Here is an 18915-nt window from a genome sequence, read left to right as displayed (position 1 = left end):
AAATAAGCATTTATCTCAAGTACTGCAGTAGATCTAAAGTTGTTGACTAAAGGAAACTAGTTCAGGGGGAGAACATAGGAGAAAGGGTATGAAGAGGGACAAATATAAGGTGATGGAAAACAACTTGACTTTGGGTGACGGGTATACAATATAATAAACAGTTCAAATGCTATAGAAATGTTGACCTAAAACCTATGTACTCTTATTGATCAGTGTCACCTTCTTAAATTTAAGTTTCTAAATAACAAAAAAGAAAACTAGTTTTGCTTAAGTAGAGGCTGGATTACATTCCATCTTAAGAAAAATATTGGTTGAGGACATCAAATTTCCTAAAAAATGTCAACACTATCACCTACTCTTCTAGTTTGCATGTTCATATATATATGTGTGTGTGTGTTTGTCCTTAATCAGTAACACTTGAAGTCTAGGCCTTCATTAGAGTATAATCTCAAACTATCCTACAAAGATGAGAGAAGTAAGAGTTAGCAGTGAAATCCTTAAAAGAAAATAGGAACACGATCTTGCTTTGGGAGCATGCAGGGAAATAGTAATCTACTATACAGCTAGACCTTGGGGTAGGGAAAAGAACTCTAAGAAAGTGTAGGTTGTGGCTGAAAACAGGCTGGGTATCTAGGATTTGTTACAAAATAAAAAATAGTGAGTTCATACCATACTGAAAAATTTAGGGTTACAGTGGCATGGTATCTGCAAATTAATTTCAAGCAAATAACAAAAAGGAGAATTTCAATGGCTCTGGGAAGGCACTCTAAGGCTTAGTTAAAAAGCCTGTGCAGAATTTTCTGAAATTCTCCCTCCCTTGATCTGATTTCTATTTCATTAATGATATCATATGTGTCCTTTGTTGCAAACACTTTAATTTCTTTTTAGAAAGAAGGAAAATATAATCTACTGTGACCAAAAAAAAAAAAAAATCATTAAAACACTTGGCCAATTATCTGGATATACTATATTTCCAAAAAGAAAACATGGAAGCCTAATATTCTCAAAATTCAGATAAAAAATAATCTAGTTTTTGTAATAATAACACCAACTTACCATTATGGACCGAAGACCTCGTGCACCTGTTTTTCGTTCCAGTGCCAGTCTAGCTATAGCTTTCAAAGCATCCTCAGTAACATTCAGTTCACACTAAAAATACATTTAAAGAAAATGAGAACTTATATAATACATGATATTTTCTCAATATATCCATATAGCATTTTACCTATTAACTATTACTACCTACCACCATTAATGGTCTTTTTAGAACAAAAAGGAACAAATGCCCTGACTTCACAGATAAAAAAGTGCCAGAGGCTGACCAGGCGGTGATGCAGTGGACAGAGCGTCGACCTAAGACACTGAGGTCCCAGGTTCAAAACCCGGAAGCCGGCAGCTTGAGTCCAAAGGTTGCTGGCTTGAAGCCCAAGGTTGCTAGCTTAAGCAAGGGGTCACTAGCTTGGCTGGAGCTTCTTACCCCCCCCCCCCCCCCAGTCAAGGCACATATGAGAAGCAATCAATGAACAACTAAAGTGCCACAACTTTGAGTTGATGCTTCTCACATCTCTCACTCTCTCGCTTAAAAAAAAAAAAAAAAAAAAAAAAAAAAAGCATGCCAGAGGGGTAAGTACACTGCTTACCTACTACTTAGAAATACAGGGCCAGAATCTTTATGTCTTGACTAACCCCATCTATCCCCTCTTATATTTAAAGCATTTTTAGACTATCAATTTCTTTCTAGAAAACATACATTTTAAAGAGTGCTACTAACCCTCTCATAGTACAAAGATAAAACTTTACACAAGTCTCTACATTACCACACATTTCAAAACAGAGTTCAAATTATCAAGAATTTAACATACCAAAAAATCAAGTACTTGGGAACAACAGATTTCACAAAATCTTAGCATTAAACAGCTTTTGGTTACTAATTTCTACCTCCAGATAATGTAATTTTAAGTAAGGTATATAGCTCATGGAGTTTTAGAACCTTGCCTTCAAGAAGCACCACCTGTTTCAATCAGTTAACCTATCAGAAGGCATCAGTATTATGAACAAGTTTGTCCTTAATCCTTGAGGAGTTTTTTTCCTAGATTAACATGTACTTTCTAGGACTTCATTCAACAATTATTGAACCCCAATGTGTTTATATATTAGAGACTGAATGATGAATTAGACACCCTCTTTGCCCTAAAGGAACTTAATCTACTACATGCTGACAAATTGGCAAACTACCATAAACAGCACAGTGAATGCACACTGTGCTAGTAGAACACCAAAGTGGGGGCAGCTAAATAAGAGCAGGGACCACTAAAGGGTTTTAAGGAGGGGAGTAAAATAATTAGCTTTGTGTTTATTCGCTCAGTAAATATTTATTAAGAATTATTATATTATTAACATTCATTAATATCTGTTTTCTGGGCACTGTGCTCAATCATTTAAAAATGACTCACTCTGGAAGTGAGTGGAAGATGATAGTAGTGATGGTCAGAGACAGATTTGAGACAGGGAGACTGACCAGTCAGGAACCAAATGCATTGGTCAAGGTGAAAAATGATAAAGGAGCCTGAGTTGAGGTAATGGCAGTGGCAATGGAGAGGAGACTAATATTTAGAGATACTAAGTTCATAAAACCCAAAACAGGCCCTGGCCGGTTGGCTCAGCGGTAGAGCGTAGGCCTGGCGTGCAGGGGACCCGGGTTCGATTCCCGGCCAGGGCACACAGGAGACGTGCCCATTTGCTTCTCCACCCCCCCCCCTTCCTCTCTGTCTCTCTCTTCCCCTCCCTCAGCCAAGGCTCTATTGGAGCAAAAGATGGCCCAGGCGCTGGGGATGGCTCCTTGGCCTCTGCCCCAGGCGCTAGAGTGGCTTTGGTCGTGGCAAAGTGACGCCCCGGAGGGGCAGAGCATCGCTCCCTGGTGGGCAGAGCGTAGCCCCTGGTGGGCGTGCCGGGTGGATCCCGGTCTGGTGCATGTGAGAGTCTATCTGACTGTCTCTCCCCGTTTCCAGCTTCAGAAAAATACAAAAAAAAACACCCCAAAACATTTGTTATCAGACTGGTTGTGTGGGCTTGAATGACCTCCATGCACCTGGCTCCAGAGAAGCGGATGTGGGAGCTAATAAAACTTCATAGAAAAAAGTATGGTATATAAAAGTATACACAGTATATAACAAAAACAGCATTTAGAATATCAAGGCTGAAAGGACAATCCTGTGTGTCTGGCTTGAGGGGTTGAGAATAATAGGCTGGTAGAATCATTTATTCATTCATTCATTCATTTATATGTTTTTGGACTTTAAACTACAATGAAGAGTTTAAGAAAAAACAAAGGCAACTCCTAAACGTCTAATACAACAAAAATGTACCTTATCTGATTCCTAGATCTATATTTAGTGTGGAATAGGTTGGTATTCCAAATGAACAGGACTGCTTTTTTATTTATTTTTATCTTTGTTTGTATTTTCTTTTAAGTAAGAGAAGGGGAGATAATGAGGCAGACAGCCACATGCATCCTGACTGGGATTCACCAGCAACCTTCATCTGAGGCAGATGCTCAAATTAACCAAGCTATCCTCAATGCCTGAGGCCGATGCTCAGGCCAACCGAGCTATCCTCAGGGCCCAGGGCCATGCTCAAACCAATCAAACCACCAGCTATGAGAGGAAGAGGGAACAAATGGAGAAGGGGGGGAGAGAAGCAGATGGTTTGCTTCCCTTGTGTGCCCTGACTGGGGATCGAATCCGGAATGTCCATATGCTGGGCTGACACTCTATCCACCAGCCAGGGCCTACTTTTTTATTTCTTATGCTAATTTATGTAGTTTCAACAGCAAAAACCCATAAATTAACTAAGTATGAAAAATAAAAATCTTACCTTATCCATGCTGAATAAGGCCTGGTACTGCGGAATAACAGCATTACGTGGTTCAGTTAGTATTTGTACAAGTGTTTTCTCATCTAGGCTATGCAAAGGAACTACCACAGGCAACCTTCCCACAAACTCAGGAATCATGCCAAATTCAATGAGATCTCTGGCTTCTACATGACGTAATAATCGATCTTTTTCTTCAATGTCTTGGTGAGTATTTGATTCCCCACTTCGATTGGCAAGGTCTGCAGCAGCGGCAGCCCTTCTGCCTTTTCCCAGATTAGATGGTGTTCCAAATCCAAGATACTGCAGAAGAACAGGTGGATATTATAAACAGCAGAATAAAGTTGAAATACACTAAGTACTTTGCATGCACATCTCATGTGATCTTTGCAACAGAAAAAGTTCTATTATCATTCACATTTTACAAATGAAACAAATGGGACTAGAGAAGTACCTTGACCAAGCTATTGTGGTAAAGACAGGATTCGAACTCAAGTCTACCTGCCTTCAGAATTGAGAACGTACCACTATATAGTAACCAACTCTCAAAGAATGATATCTAGTAAAAGTAGGTAAGTAAGAATTATGAAGGGAAGTCCCTTAGAACACAGATAATGATATTGCTGGGATTTTGTGAGATCTCTGAACTAATGTGGTTTCCAAAATGTGTAAGAACTGTGAAAACAGAGATAGTAATTATTGTGTAAGAAAGTTAATTTTGTAATAATGTAAATAGGAGTAATGCCTATGGAACAAGCAGCCTTATTAGTCACTGCTAACTGTTCTATTAAAATCATGATTTGGGATTGCATACAGCTACCAATGAATTAGAATAACAAGATTAGATTTTTATAAAGAACCTATAAAGATGACAAATAAGGATGCTAACTTTGCTATAAAAGATTGGATATTGAAGGTGTATGAATCTTACTTCAGTCAATATAAAAGAACTATACTAGTCTAGGCAATCATAAGAAAGTTTAATTTTGATATGATATATAGCTTTTGGCAAAAGTGTAAGCACATGATGTGTGAAAAAATAGCCTAAGTTAAAAATCAATTCTCTGATTCTCTAAGCTGTGTACATGAACAGTTAGTGTATCAGAAAGCAAAATACCTTTAATTCAGTAATTTGAGCACTTATTAATAAGCATGTATTATATATAGTAATAAGTATATACATATTTATTATATAAAAATTAAGCATTATTATAAGATACCGGGGACACAAACTGACCACAGTCCTTACCCTAAAAGGGCTTATTTAGAGAACACTTAAAGTTATTCAAGTATCATAGGTGCAATAAAGGACAACTGTACAGGAAACAATGAAGTAGAAAGGAGGAAAAAAGGCACCTACAGAGGAGAGAGAGTAAGAGGTAAAGAAAGCCTTCACAGAGAAATTGCCTAATCACTTAACAGACCAAGTCTTGAAGGATGAATATGTTTTGCCAACTAGACTGAGGAAGTGGAGGGCATGAGCTAGAGGAATAAAACTTAGGGCTGCAAGCACTTTGATATGTTTGGAATTCAAGTATATTATTTAATATTGTACCCCTGGCTTTCAACAAGGATTGATAAAATAGCCACATGGATGTGTTTAATCCTCTATAAAATCACTGTTAAAGATTCTTTTTTTTTTTTTAAAGATTTTATTTACTTATTATAGAGAAGGGGGGGGGCAGGAAGTATCAACTCCCATATGTGCCTTGACCAGGCAAGCCCAGGATTTTGAACCGGCAACCTCAGCATTTCCAGGTTGACACTTTATCCACTGCGCCACCACAGGTCAGGCTGTTGAAGATTCTTATGCCTGTCTCCTTTTCATAAAAATCCGTGACAGCCTGACCAGGTGGTGGCGCAGTGGATAGAGTGTCGGACTGGGATGCGGAAGGACACAGGTTCGAGACCCCGAGGTCGCCAACTTGAGCGCAGGCTCATCTGGTTTGAGCAAAAAGCTCACCAACTTGGACCCAAGGTCGCTGGCTCGAGCAAGGGGTTACTCGGTTTGCTGAAGGCCCACCATCAAGGCACATATGAGAAAGCAATCAATGAACAACTTAAGGTGTCACAACGAAAAACTGATGATTGATGCTTCTCATCTCTCTCCGTTCCTGTCTGTCTGTCCCTATCTATCCCTCTCTTTGACTCTCTGTCTCTGTAAAAAAAAAAAAAAAAAAAAAAATTCGTGACAAACTTTTTTTTTAATCTGTCTGTCCTGAAGACCTCATATGACCTAAACCTACCTTTTATGTGTTTCTGAACTTTTTACTCACATTAATTTTAACTGTTCTTCTTCTTTTTTTTTTTTTGTATTTTTCTGAAGTTGGAAAAGGGGAGGCAGTCAGACAGACTCCCGCATGCACCCGACCGGGATCCACCCGGCATGCCCACCAGGGGGCGATGCTCTGCCCATCTGGGGTGTTGCTCCGTTGCAACCAGAGCCATTCTAGCGCCTGAGGCAGAGGCCATAAAGCCACCCCCAGCTCCCGGGCCAACTTTGCTCCAATGGAGCCTTGGCTGTGGGAGGGGAAGAGAGAGACAGAGAGGAAGGAGAGGGGGAGGGGTGGAGAAGCAGATGGGCGCTTCTCCTGTGTGCTCTGGCCGGGAATCGAACCCGGACTCCTGCACACCAGGCCGACGCTCTACCACTGAGCCAACCGGCCAGGGCCAATTTTAACTGTTCTTTTCTACATATTTTAGCTTCAAATTTTTTGACAATTTTTTTTTAATTTTTATTTTTCTGAAGTGAGAAGCAGGGAGGCAAAGAGATAGACTCCTGCATGCGCTCAACAGGGATCCACCCCACATGCCCATTAGGGGGTGATGCTCTGCTCATCTGGGCAACTGCTCTGTTGCAACCGGAAAGACTCTAGCACCTGAGGTGGAGGCCATGGAGCCTTCCTCAGCGCCCTGGCCAACTTTGCTCCAATGGAGCCTTGGCTGTGAGAGGGGAAGAGAGAGAGAGAGATAAAAGAGAGGGGGAAGGGTGGAGAAGTAGATGGGTGCTTCTCCTGTGTGCCCTGACTGGGAATCGAACTCAGGACATCCACATGCCCAGTTGACACTCTACCACAGAGCCAACCAGCCAGGGCTGGAATTGTTAATTATAAATATCAGAACATGGTCCCTGCCTTTCTGCCTTTGGTTACAGAATTTCAAATATAAAGTTATCTTTCTCTCTTTCTTTCATACTCACACAAACACACACACAAACAATTTCAAATTTGTTAGGCTAATTTATATAGAATTTCAGAAGCAAATAATCCAAATTAATAATATGAAAAGTAGAAAATATAACTTGATCCATACTGAATAAGACCTGGTACTGAGGAATAATAAAACAGCATTGCATGGCTCTGTTAGTAATTGTACAATAGTTTCTCATCTAGACTATGCAAAGGAATTACCACAGGCAACCTTCCCAATAGCAGCATTATATTTTTACTACTACTAAACTACTGAAACTAGTGCATGCAAAGCCAAGGAGAGAGACTTAAAGCAAATGATACAGCAAAGCTGTATTCATTTAGGTAGAACATTGTTATGTAAAAGAAATTGTTTGTGGCTAGTCATTATGTAAAACACAAAGACACAGAAAATACAGGCCTTTTGGGATTCTATGTTGATAATATGTTTTATTATAATCTATCAACAAATAGTACTGGCCATGTACCTTGAGGATACAATAAGTAAGTTCCAGTTAAAATCAAGGTTTATAAGAATGTTTAAGAAGCATCTATAAAAAAGGTATTTACAACCTTTCCTCCAATCCCCAAACTGCTTCCTTACATTTGTGAATATCAGCAGTGATCTATCAGCTGGGCCAATGGAGACAAGCTCTTTACTGGGCTTCAGTGAATTGAGAGAGGAATGAATAGAAATTTTACTGATACAGTACCTAATAAAGTAACTCCTTAAATGAAATATAAATATGAAATCAAGTTATACTTTAAAAATGCCCATATATAGATGATATTTAGAAATCTTCGCATTTACTACTCTGAAATAAAATAAAAAAACCTAGAAATGTATTTCTGGTATGCTCTAAGAAAACCTAACTCTTAAAAATTCACAATTGAAAAAGAAAATATTCACAGCTGGCAGCCAGCAGATATGAGAATGGAAACTGAGTGTCTATCCTCTGAACAGATGCTCTCTATCCCAGTAACCCCTCAGAAAAACTTACCTTTTCATTTTTCCTCCTGCTGATGATTCTATCTAAACCATTGAAAGCACCAGACGCAACAAACAGGATGTTTGTTGTATCAACTTGTACCGTTTCTCCACGTAGCTTGCGGGAATTCTTTTCTGGAACATTGACTATTGTGCCTTCTAGTAGTTTTAATAAGCCCTAAATAAAGAATGAATGATTTAGAGCATCATCATACAAATGTATCATTTATTCTACTTTAGATAATGGGATTCAATGGGGAAAATAATATGTGGTTATGGTCAATGAGCATAACTAAAGAAAACTCCTAAATTTCTACAACTAACATGAAAATCTAATGCGTCTATCACATTAATAATTTATAAATTTATTTGGAATAATTACAGGACTCCTGATGCATTTGGGAAACCATTAACTGAGAGGTTGTTTTTGACGGTGAAGACATAATTCTGACATACAGAACTATGACTCTACAAGAAGGTATCCACATTTGTGGGAACATTCAAAATTTGAAAATATAGATTTGTCTTACATATAAATAAAAATTTTATTCTATTCCTAGTGTTAACCTTTGAGAATATCTATATTATGCCTTTATAAAAAATTATCTAGCATATTTTAAAATTGTAATTGTAACTCTCTATGTCTTGGTGAAAAAGAAGAAAAAAATTTTCCTTATTCTGTAGTTTGTCATAATTAGTTACCAGTAAAAGGTCATTTGACCAACATATCATTAAGACTTCAATTATGATACTACAAGGAATGAAACACTATTTTATCCTATCTAACTCAGTAAAAAGAATGAGATACATTTATATAGTTTATTTGTGTCTCATTAGAACCAGAACTTTTAAGGCTCCTCTAGAAATGTTTAACTGGGCCTTTGAGGAATAAAACCAACAAAAATTAAATTTCATTTTTTTCTGTTCTTTAAAATACTTTTCATTTCCTAAGAAAGATAATTTGGTATTTAATATTGTCAATAGCTTTCTCTTAGGATCCGAAGTACTTTAAAATGGTACGTGGAGCTGGGGTTGGAAAAAATAAACAAAACAGAATCTAATTGAATATGAAACCAAACGTACAATATTGGGAGGTTGATGTATTCCCTTCCTTTTAGTGGGCTTGAACAAAATATTCAACTGCTTACTTGCTGAACGCCTTCTCCACCTACATCCCGTAACTGATGAATGCCTGGCACACTGCCAATCTTATCTACTTCATCCAGAAAGACAATTCCTATAATTTAAGGAGGAATCTATTTATAATATGAAAAAGATATACACAAGACAACGTGAGCTTTAAAAGACTAGGTAGCCAGAGAACAAATTTATTTGATCTTTCACACTTCACCTATTCAATGGCTTAATGTTATAAAAATATACCACTATCTCTCCTATTCATCATTTTCTACAACTTTTTTATCATTTATATAATATCAGTTGGTTATGATAACCAATTCTCTCTAACAATAGTTATCTACCCCACTGATGTTTTCAGGGTCTTTATGCTAGGAGCTGAGACAGATGTCTAGCGTAGAAGCAGGAGGTACACGCAGTGCTGATACTAGCAAAACTTTGGCTTACTCTTTCCCAACTATATTATTGTCTCAAAGGAATTTGGACAGGAAACTGTCAAGCTCTTCATGTAAACAAGGACAGGTGATACATGGGGAAAGGAGAAATGCAGTAGCTATGACATCCTATAGGACAACAGGCTATTCTGTTTCTAGATTCATCCTGCACTTTCCTGCCCATGCCCTTGTCCCCCTCCCCACCCCACCCTAGCATTAGAGGTCTAGAGGAGAGTCAGAACACCAAACACAACGACAGTATTAAGGACCTAATAAAATAGTAATTTAGCCAGTTTTTACTCTAGTAGTCACCTAATGACGACAAAACAAAGCAAACTTTTGGCCCTCAGTATACTAGAAAATGTTTAACAGAGCTACTTTTATATAATTATAGAATTTTACTCCTTGATTCAAAATAAGAATTGTATTAGCTCTTAATATTAGACTGTTTTCTCAATAGACTACATCTGGGGACAGACGAGCTATGCTGAAAACATACCTTGCTGTGCTTTTTCTACATTATAATTGGCATCTTGGAGCAGTTTGGCAATTACAGATTCAATATCTTCACCTACATATCCAGCCTGAGTCAAAGTTGTACAGTCACAGATAGCAAAAGGGACATCAAGGCATTTAGCTAGAGTTTGTGCCAGCAGAGTTTTACCTACAAATAGAAAACAGTAACAAAAAGTTTAGTAAAAATACGCTGACATACAAATTCTCTAAAAAATGAGAAATAAATGTGAATAGTATACAATAAAAAAATCACATCTTTTCTCCACTATTATTCAGACCTAATGGTATGTTACTAAACTTTTATTATCTTTGTTAAAATGTTAGACATTGGTATTAAGGGCAATGGTACGTTACTTTTATTATCTTTGTTAAAATGTTAGAAACTGGTATTAAGGGCAATACCAATGCCTCAAATTCATTTGGAAGTCTATGCAGAAATAGTGATAATGTATGCATAAGATTAGCCTTCGATTCTTCTCAAGAGCCAGGATCTCCCCATCACAAAACACAGGTTACAGAATCATTTACATTGTATTTTTAAAAATGAACAGTACATTTTTTCAGGAAGTTATTTACCTGACCCAGTTGGTCCAAGCAGCAATATATTACTCTTTTCAAGTTTTATGTCATCATGGGAGGAATCCAATACTTCTCCTCCTCGTTTTTCCTGAGGCATCTGCTGATTTACCTGTTGCTGCACTGATGCCCCTAAAGCATTGCCATGTGGACTAATCCCAGCAATCTGAAGTAATTCTGAAAAAATGCCAAAGAAATTACTAGAACTTCATTTGATTTTACTTGAAAAAATGCCCAATAAAATCTTTTATCTAAAACTTATCACTTACTTAGAAAAATTTAAATCTTTTGACAATGTCTTACCTAAAAAGAAAGAAAATTTCCAATTATCTAGTAACAAATTTACAAGACACGATTACTCAGGGAACCTCAAGCAAAGGGGATGAATTATCTTTAAACTCCTCTTCTTATTTATGTAAGCCTATATGAAGAATGCCCTTTCACTCAAGGGAAAACAGTATAAAGGAAAGAGAACAGTGCTAGAAGTCAGAAAGCTTTAGTTTTGATCCTTCTTTTGTCTCTAAATGGCTATATGATTTGAGGCAAGTCATACAAACTTAGTGCTGTTTCCTAATTTATAAAGTGGTAATAATTGCTTTCCTACCAATTTCAAAAACATGGTTGTGGGAGGTGTAAGAATATACAGTCTCTTTAGCATCTAAGAATAATTCTGTGAGTCTACCAGGGAAACCAGATATGGTAAGACTCACTATCCCTGGCCTTGTCTGAATTGGATTTATAGGATCTCAACTGGATCTTTCTAGTCCCTTTATTAAAGATACAACACTTAACTATGATAGGATTGATACTGCTGGTGAACTATCTATCGGTTTATCAGCAGATTCCTAAAACAAAAATAAACAATAAAATTTTATTCTCACTCTCCCTTGACTGAAGGAAAGAATCCCAATAGTATTTTCAATTGTCCAGACTTATATAAATATCCATATCACTCCTGGTTCTCAGCATTTCAGGCTTTTGTGCTCATATCATACTTGCTTATATTTTCTGAATTTATTTTTAAGTTGTTCTTAATAAATGGGTTAAGAATATCAGTATTTTCCAATGCATTATTGTTTTAAAACAGTAGATAGATGTCCAGCAGACACAACTATTATTATGGTCCTAGTCCATCTGGCTGTCACTTTATTTTTTATTTATTTTTTATTTTTTTAAGAATTCATTCATTTTAGAGAGAGAGAAAGGGGGGAGGAGCAGGAAGCACGAACTCCCGTTATGTGCCTTGACTGGGCCAAGTCCAGAGTTTCGAACCAGCAACCTCAGCGTTCCAGGTTGATGTTTTATCCACTGTGCCACCACAGATCAGGCCATCTGGGCTGTCACACTTTAAAACTATCTTAGTGGTCACACTTAAGATAAAGGGTTATTCTATTCATCAAAAGTAATAGGCATTTAATAAATTTAAATTGAATTGTGCTACATTTGAGAATTACTGACTAATTCACAATGCTATGCTTCATTACAATCCACACCAGGCCAAAAAAAAAAAATGCAGTTCCTTATTTGAGTGCAGTTAGTTAACTAGTTGTCCCTAGCAAAACTGTTTGCTTTTTTTTAAAATATCTTTTATCTATTTATTTATTTTTTTTTTTTTGCATTTTTTTTTCTGAAGCTGGAAACGGGGAGAGACAGTCAGACAGACTCCCGCATGCGCCCGACCAGGATCCACCCGGCACGCCCACCAGGGGGCGATGCTCTGCCCCTCCGGGGCGTCGCTCTGTCGCGACCAGAGCCACTCCAGCGCCTGGGGCAGAGGCCAAGGAGCCATCCCCAGCAGCGGGGCCATCTTTGCTCCAATGGAGCCTCAGCTGCCGGAGGGGAAGAGAGAGACAGAGAGGAAGGAGAGGGGGAGGGGGAGGGGTGGAGAAGCAGATGGGCGCTTCTCCTGTGTGCCCTGGTCCGGAATCGAACCCGGTACCCCTGCACGCCAGGCCGAAGCTCTACCACTGAGCCAACCGGCCAGGGCCAAAACTGTTTGCTTTTTTAAAAAATTTCCGAAAAATCTAGTTAGGAATTTTAACAAACTAAGAAGCAGCTTGGGTCCAATGTAGGTGTTTTCCCAACTACAAACAAATGATTTAGGTAAATAATTTGAATAAAATTGCAAGAAGCATATTAACTACAACTAAGACGCATGATGCATGTATTTGACTTCCTCAGTGATTTAGGTTGAAGGGGGGAGGCAGTGAGGGGAAGAGTGTAAAGAGGGACAAATATAAGGTGACGAAAAATGACTTGACTTTGGGTGATGGGTATACAACATAATCAACAGTTCAAATGCTATAGAAATGTTTACCTGAAACCTATTATACTCTTATTCATCAATGTCACCCTGTTAAATTTAATTTTCTAAATAAAAAGTTTTTAAAAATGATTTAAGTTAAAGAATTTAAATAGTGCAGAACCTAGATGATGTTAATCATTACATTTTATGAAAATATGCCACATTCTTTTAGTCCTGTTTCTGCATATCGCTCACTGCATAAACAACGGTCTATAATGAGGACTATGAACAGGCAGACAGTATAGTAGTTAGCTGCATAACTAATTCATCAGCTGTATGACCGTGGACAAACTACTTAAAATTTCTGTGCGCTTCAGTTTTCTCATCTGTAAAATGAGGGTGAAAATAAGTTTCTGTCTTACAAGAGGTTGGGAAGATTAAATGAGTTAATATAGGTAAAACACTTAGAAGAGTGCCTGGTAAGACAGTTTTATAAGCATCATAGAAGATTTTGCTATTAGCATTGCTATTCAGCTAGTTTTTTAAGTATTTCTATAATATAGCCCTTAAATGCAAGCCAACTACACCACTCACAAAAAATTAGGGGATCAGGGAACGTGCAGATACTCCAGTACTTTCAGCCTTTTGTATAGTGCATTTCACCAATGAATTAAAAGTTGGTTTTGCATCTCATTTGCATAATTGAACAACTTTCTTTGACTTGTTTGCTTTTCTGATGTTCTTGTTTAATAAAAAAAATCAAATGCTTTTTTTTAATTGCTTCATATTCATTTTGAAATATCCCCTAATTTTTGTGAGCAGTATATTTCACCTGGTGCTCAACTTAAGAAAAATATATGTTCCAATGATGGAGAAAAAACCATCAGTCTTTTTTGTTTTTAGTGGGTTTTCTCTTCTTTTTGTACAAAGAAATGAACAAGCTCATGAACAAGACCTGGGATACAAAGAAATCAAGAAGCTCATGAATGAGACCCGTATAATGTCCCACTCCCAGTTCCCAGTCACTTTGTCCCAAATACAGATTGTAAATTTTTATGGCATGGGGTACTTCTACTATCAGTCACCAGTCTTATTATATAGTATTTGATATCTAATGTGATTTCCAAAGAATCTTTCAAGAATATTTTGATTATATATGTCTTTGGCCTAATGCTTTCACTTAGAACTTAAAATCCCACGTAGGATAAGACTAAACTATACATGGAAACAAATTCTATTTAAGCTTTCAAAATATTAATTTTCAAGTCAATCAATATATATAAATTTTTACCTAAGTTCGTAAATACTATTACTTGTTAACATTTAAATTACATTAAAACACTACATATAATCTGTATTTTTTCAAAATAGTCACTATAGACTTTTCTTTGCTACTAGTTTCACTAGCCATCTGCCCAAATTTATGAATATAATATTGACAGCACATTTGGTTATATTGTTGGATTATAAAATATATATTATATATGCATTTAAAGTGTATTATTTAGACCTTACATTCTTTTCTTCAATTTTATTTATTGATTTTTTAGAGGGAGAGAGGGAGAAGGAAGAAGGGAAGGAAGAAAGGAGGGGGAGGGGAGGGGAAAAAGGGAGAGAGATGAGGGAAGGGAATAGATGGGGAGGGGAGAATGGGGGGGAGAAAGGGGAGAACAGAGGAGGGGGAAGGGGAGAGAGAAGGGGATTAATTTGTTGTTCCCCGTATTTATTTATTCACTGTTTGACACTGGGGATCAACCCTGTAACCTCAGTGTATTGGGATGATGCCCTAATCAATTAAGCTACCCGGCCAGGAGTAGATCTTACATTCTTATATGTAATCTAATTCTATTGAACTTTCTGTTTCTTCATTTTATCATGAAGAAAGTCTCATGCCAGAGTTGGTAAATTAGTTGGTTATGTTCTCAGGGCACAAAGTATATATATAGTACGCTTCAAATAGTAGATAATACTGCTTGGGTCAAAGGCAAAGCAAATGCATCAAACTTGTAAGTGAAAAATGTTTATACCAGTGTATTATTTGTTTACTTATATTTGTTATTTTAATTACTGAAACAAAGGGCCATGTAAATCTTTTTATGATATTCCTGAAACCTTCACCCTCTGTGCAGCAATTATATCACTCTCCAAACAAATAGATGCAAGACATCAAAATGGCACTATACTTGATGTATCAGGTCCTTCCACACCCTCTATCAGACCTGTGATGCTTCAAGGGGCAATCCAGGGCTGGAAACAGTGAGTTGGGCTTATACATAATTTGCAAGGTTTCATATACACCAAAGAATAAACAATGTGGTTTCTGGCAAAGAGTAGCTGGAAAATAATCGCCCCCTCCTCATTTCTGTCACTTATAATTATGCAGACCAACTCTAACTGTATGGCAGAAAAGAGAAAGAGATAAAATGGCAAGCTATAAATTTTTACAAATATTGAATACAACTCCTGTTAATATGTAGGTCTACATTTATAAAAAAAAAGCTTACACAATACTTTTTAATCTCTCTATATTATGCTTTACAAAATGCCACAACAGAAAAGATAAAATCAAATATCTGAAATAACCCAACATATACAAACTACACAAATTAGTTATGGAAAATTGTTCCAAAGTTATATATAACATGTATGATAATATATGTTTAGGTAATATACAACATCTTTTTTGGTAAAACACAAGCAAATACATGTCCCCATTACTACTGGGAATATACTTCACTGAGGTAATCTCAAAAGGAAGAATGATTACAGAGGAGGACCTGAGGAGAGGTCACTTACTTGTAAATCTGTACTCATCCTCCCGTCTTCTTATTTCTAACTCTAAGAAAGATGGAAATGGCAACATGAAAGCATTACATATTTGTTTAGGGGAACAAATAAAGAGTATCTACTTCTTGTCCCTTACAAAGATAAAGAATGTGTTCATTAACTTTTTTAAGCCTTTCAAAAGATTATGAAAGAATCTATATGCTGCATACTATCTATATTAAAAAAAAAACCTAACATACTTAATGATGGCTATCCAGTTGCTAATATTCACACTTGTTAAATACAAAGTTGGCATCTATTTTAATAGTAATAATTTAAGTCTTCCATAAGAGTTTAAACCCTTCATACTATAAATATTATATAATCAATTGTTTTTCTACAACTAGAACAGCTTAATTATTGATTTGTTGACTGAAGAAACCAGGAAAATCAGTTTGCTCCATTACTAAGCAGTGCTATTTGGACTTTATAAAAATGAAGGTTCCAACTCTTCATTAGTTACTATGACTTATACTTTCTAAAAATAGAGTAACTGATACTACCCCATAACTATTTTGCAGTAAGCTCAACAAGAGTCTTCATTGAGCCAGTTATATATTTAGTAGCTACTAAAAGTAATCACAAGATATTAGAGTTTTATAAAAGTAAGAATTCAGCAGAACACCCTCCAATTGTATAATGATGACTAAAATAATGTAAAATGATAACTATAGACTTACTTAAGAAATCAGAGCTCCATGGTCAATAACAAAATTTTAAATATTTACACTTTATTCAGTTTTTGTTTTTGTTTCTGTTTTTGTTTTGTTTGTTTTTTTTGAGACAGAGAGGAGAGAGTCAGAGAGAGGGTAGACAGGGACAGACAGACAGGAATGGAGAGATGAGAAGCATCAATCATTAGTTTTTCGTTGCGCGTTGCAACAGCTTAGTTGTTCAATGATTGTTTTCTCATATGTGCCTTGACCATGGGCCGTCAGCAGACTGAGTAACCCCTTGCTCGAGCCAGTGACCTTGGGCTCAAGCCGGTGAGCTTTTGCTCAAACCAGATGAGCCCGCGCTTAAGCTGGCGACCTCAGGGTCTCGAACCTGGTTCTTCTGCATCCCAGTCTGATGCTCTATCCACTGTGCCACCGCCTGGTCAGGCTATTCAGTTTTTTAATAAAACCATTCTATTAATATAACACATTATTGTCCACAATAAGTTGAGATTACATCATTTATTGCTGCATTAGAATCTATCATTAATAGGAATTATACTTTAAATCACTTACAAATTTGCCCCAACCTTGTGCACTACAGCTGGAGCCCAAAAATGAAAGTCATATATATGTTCTGAAAGCATTATCTCCATATGCACGTGCATGCACGTGTGTGTACATACACGTACACACACAAACTTAGGCAGATGAAATCTGTATCCTGAACCCAAAAGAGAAGAACTCAGAGTCACATAGAGCATTGCAATGGTAGAGTCACGGAGAACTAGTTGGGGTGAGGTCTATAATCCAGGATGATATCTCAACCTCTACCCCAGTGACTTCCAAACATTTTTCACTGAGACCCTCGGTAAGAAATACATTTTACTCTGTGACTCAGAACCCATGCACATATATCTAAAAGCAAAGGTTTTAAGAAATGGTATTTAATTACAGTTAATGTGCTCTGGTACTTTCTATTCATATCAATTAACTTTTTTAAAAAGTTGCTGTTGGCAAATTACCAAAATCATTTCATAATCCTCTAATAAGAAGTGACCTGACTGTATTATACTAAAAACATTTTAAGACAAGAGCAAGGAATTGCAATAAAGATATTTCTAAACACAGTAATCTCTATTTTGGCCAAGTATCAAACCACTAACCTCTAGGTGTTAATGATGTCTGCTTCTCAACCTCTGCTTGTTGCCTCAGATTAGCTGGGATATTATTATATATTCTCTTATAATGATTGTACACAGCAACTGAAAGCACCTTCTTAGCAAATGACTGGCCAACAACATACTTGTCGAGGTAGTTATAAATCTGAAAAGTAATTAGGTATGAATAATTTAATATGAGCTATCATAAAAACACACATAAAAAAGTTATACACTGAACATATTTGCTTCCAGTTTTAAATTTGAACAAAGACTCATAAAAAAAATTTTCCAGGCCCTGGCCAGTTGGCTCAGCAGTAGAGTGTCGGCCTGGCATGTGGAGGGCCCAGGTTTGATTCCAGTCAGGGCACACAGGAGAAGTGACCATCTGCTTCTCAACCTTTCCCCCCCTCTTCTCTCTCTCCTCCTCCTGCGGCCATGGCTCAAATGGGTCAAGCAAGTTGGCCCCAGGTGCTGAGGATGGCTCCATGGCCTAGCCTCAGGCACTGAGATGGTTCAGTTGCCAAACAATGGAGCAGCAGCCCCACGGACAGAGCATCACCCTGTAAGGGGCTTGCTGGGTGGATCCCAATCAGGGCACATGCAGAGTCTGTCTCTCTGCCTCCCTGCCACCCACTTCACTAAAAAATTTAAAAATTTAAAACCTGGTCCCTACCTCGCAACCAAACAGCGCTGCGATTGGCCCACCATGAAAGCTGGACCGCCCACTAGTGGGCGGTAGGGACCAGGTTGACCAGCACTGCAAAAGTGGGCGTTTTTATAAAAAGTTTGACGACCCCTGAAAGTTTCACTGTCTTCTTCTAGTTCTACACTAGTTTCTATTCTATAAACAATGCCATTGATCCTAATTTTTAAAAGTTAATATTAAAGTCACTTAGAATACCTAGAGTCTAAAGGTATCATTATTAATGTAAATCATTAAAATCAATCCTTTCTATACCTCTCTCAATCATATGAATAACAGTCTTCACAGAGACAATGCATTATAAAACTACCCTTTTCTAAAGTAGGCATTATATAATCAAAAGCCATTATACTACCAATATATATGTTTTAACAGTCACACACACACACATTTAGCCTTTTCTTAGATATTAACTTTAAAACTACTATTTATCTACACAGCAATAGAAGAGCTTTGTTCTTTGAAGAAATTAAAGCTCTATTCAATGTTTGAATATTGCCAACAGCTTTAAAAACTGGCATAAATTTCTTCAACTTTCAGCAAATAGAAATGAACTATTAATATTCACTAACTCTGGAAAATAGTTTAATTGACTATTTTCTAGAACTTTGAC

General features: G+C 37.1%; 1 protein-coding gene across 2 annotated transcripts in view; it reads right to left on the bottom strand.

Moving 5' to 3' along the window:
• The window catches only part of CLPX (caseinolytic mitochondrial matrix peptidase chaperone subunit X), a 49185-nt gene that overhangs the window by 4538 nt on the left and 25732 nt on the right, over positions 1-18915 (bottom strand). The window contains exons 5-12 of one of the 2 annotated variants that reach the window (XM_066273598.1): positions 17603-17762; positions 15751-15792; positions 10710-10886; positions 10117-10281; positions 9195-9283; positions 8060-8224; positions 3874-4173; positions 1057-1149 (exon numbers count right to left, since the gene is read on the bottom strand). In XM_066273598.1, the coding sequence (XP_066129695.1) occupies positions 1057-1149; positions 3874-4173; positions 8060-8224; positions 9195-9283; positions 10117-10281; positions 10710-10886; positions 15751-15792; positions 17603-17762 (1191 nt within the window). The remainder of the gene's footprint in view (positions 1-1056; positions 1150-3873; positions 4174-8059; positions 8225-9194; positions 9284-10116; positions 10282-10709; positions 10887-15750; positions 15793-17602; positions 17763-18915) is intronic. The other variant, XM_066273599.1, reaches the window with a different exon arrangement.

This window comes from Saccopteryx bilineata, chromosome 4 (genome assembly GCF_036850765.1).
Source record: "Saccopteryx bilineata isolate mSacBil1 chromosome 4, mSacBil1_pri_phased_curated, whole genome shotgun sequence".
In the NCBI taxonomy this organism is placed as follows: domain Eukaryota; kingdom Metazoa; phylum Chordata; class Mammalia; order Chiroptera; family Emballonuridae; genus Saccopteryx; species Saccopteryx bilineata.
Note: the sequence above shows the minus strand (reverse complement) of the source record. Positions and strands in the feature narration are given on the sequence as shown.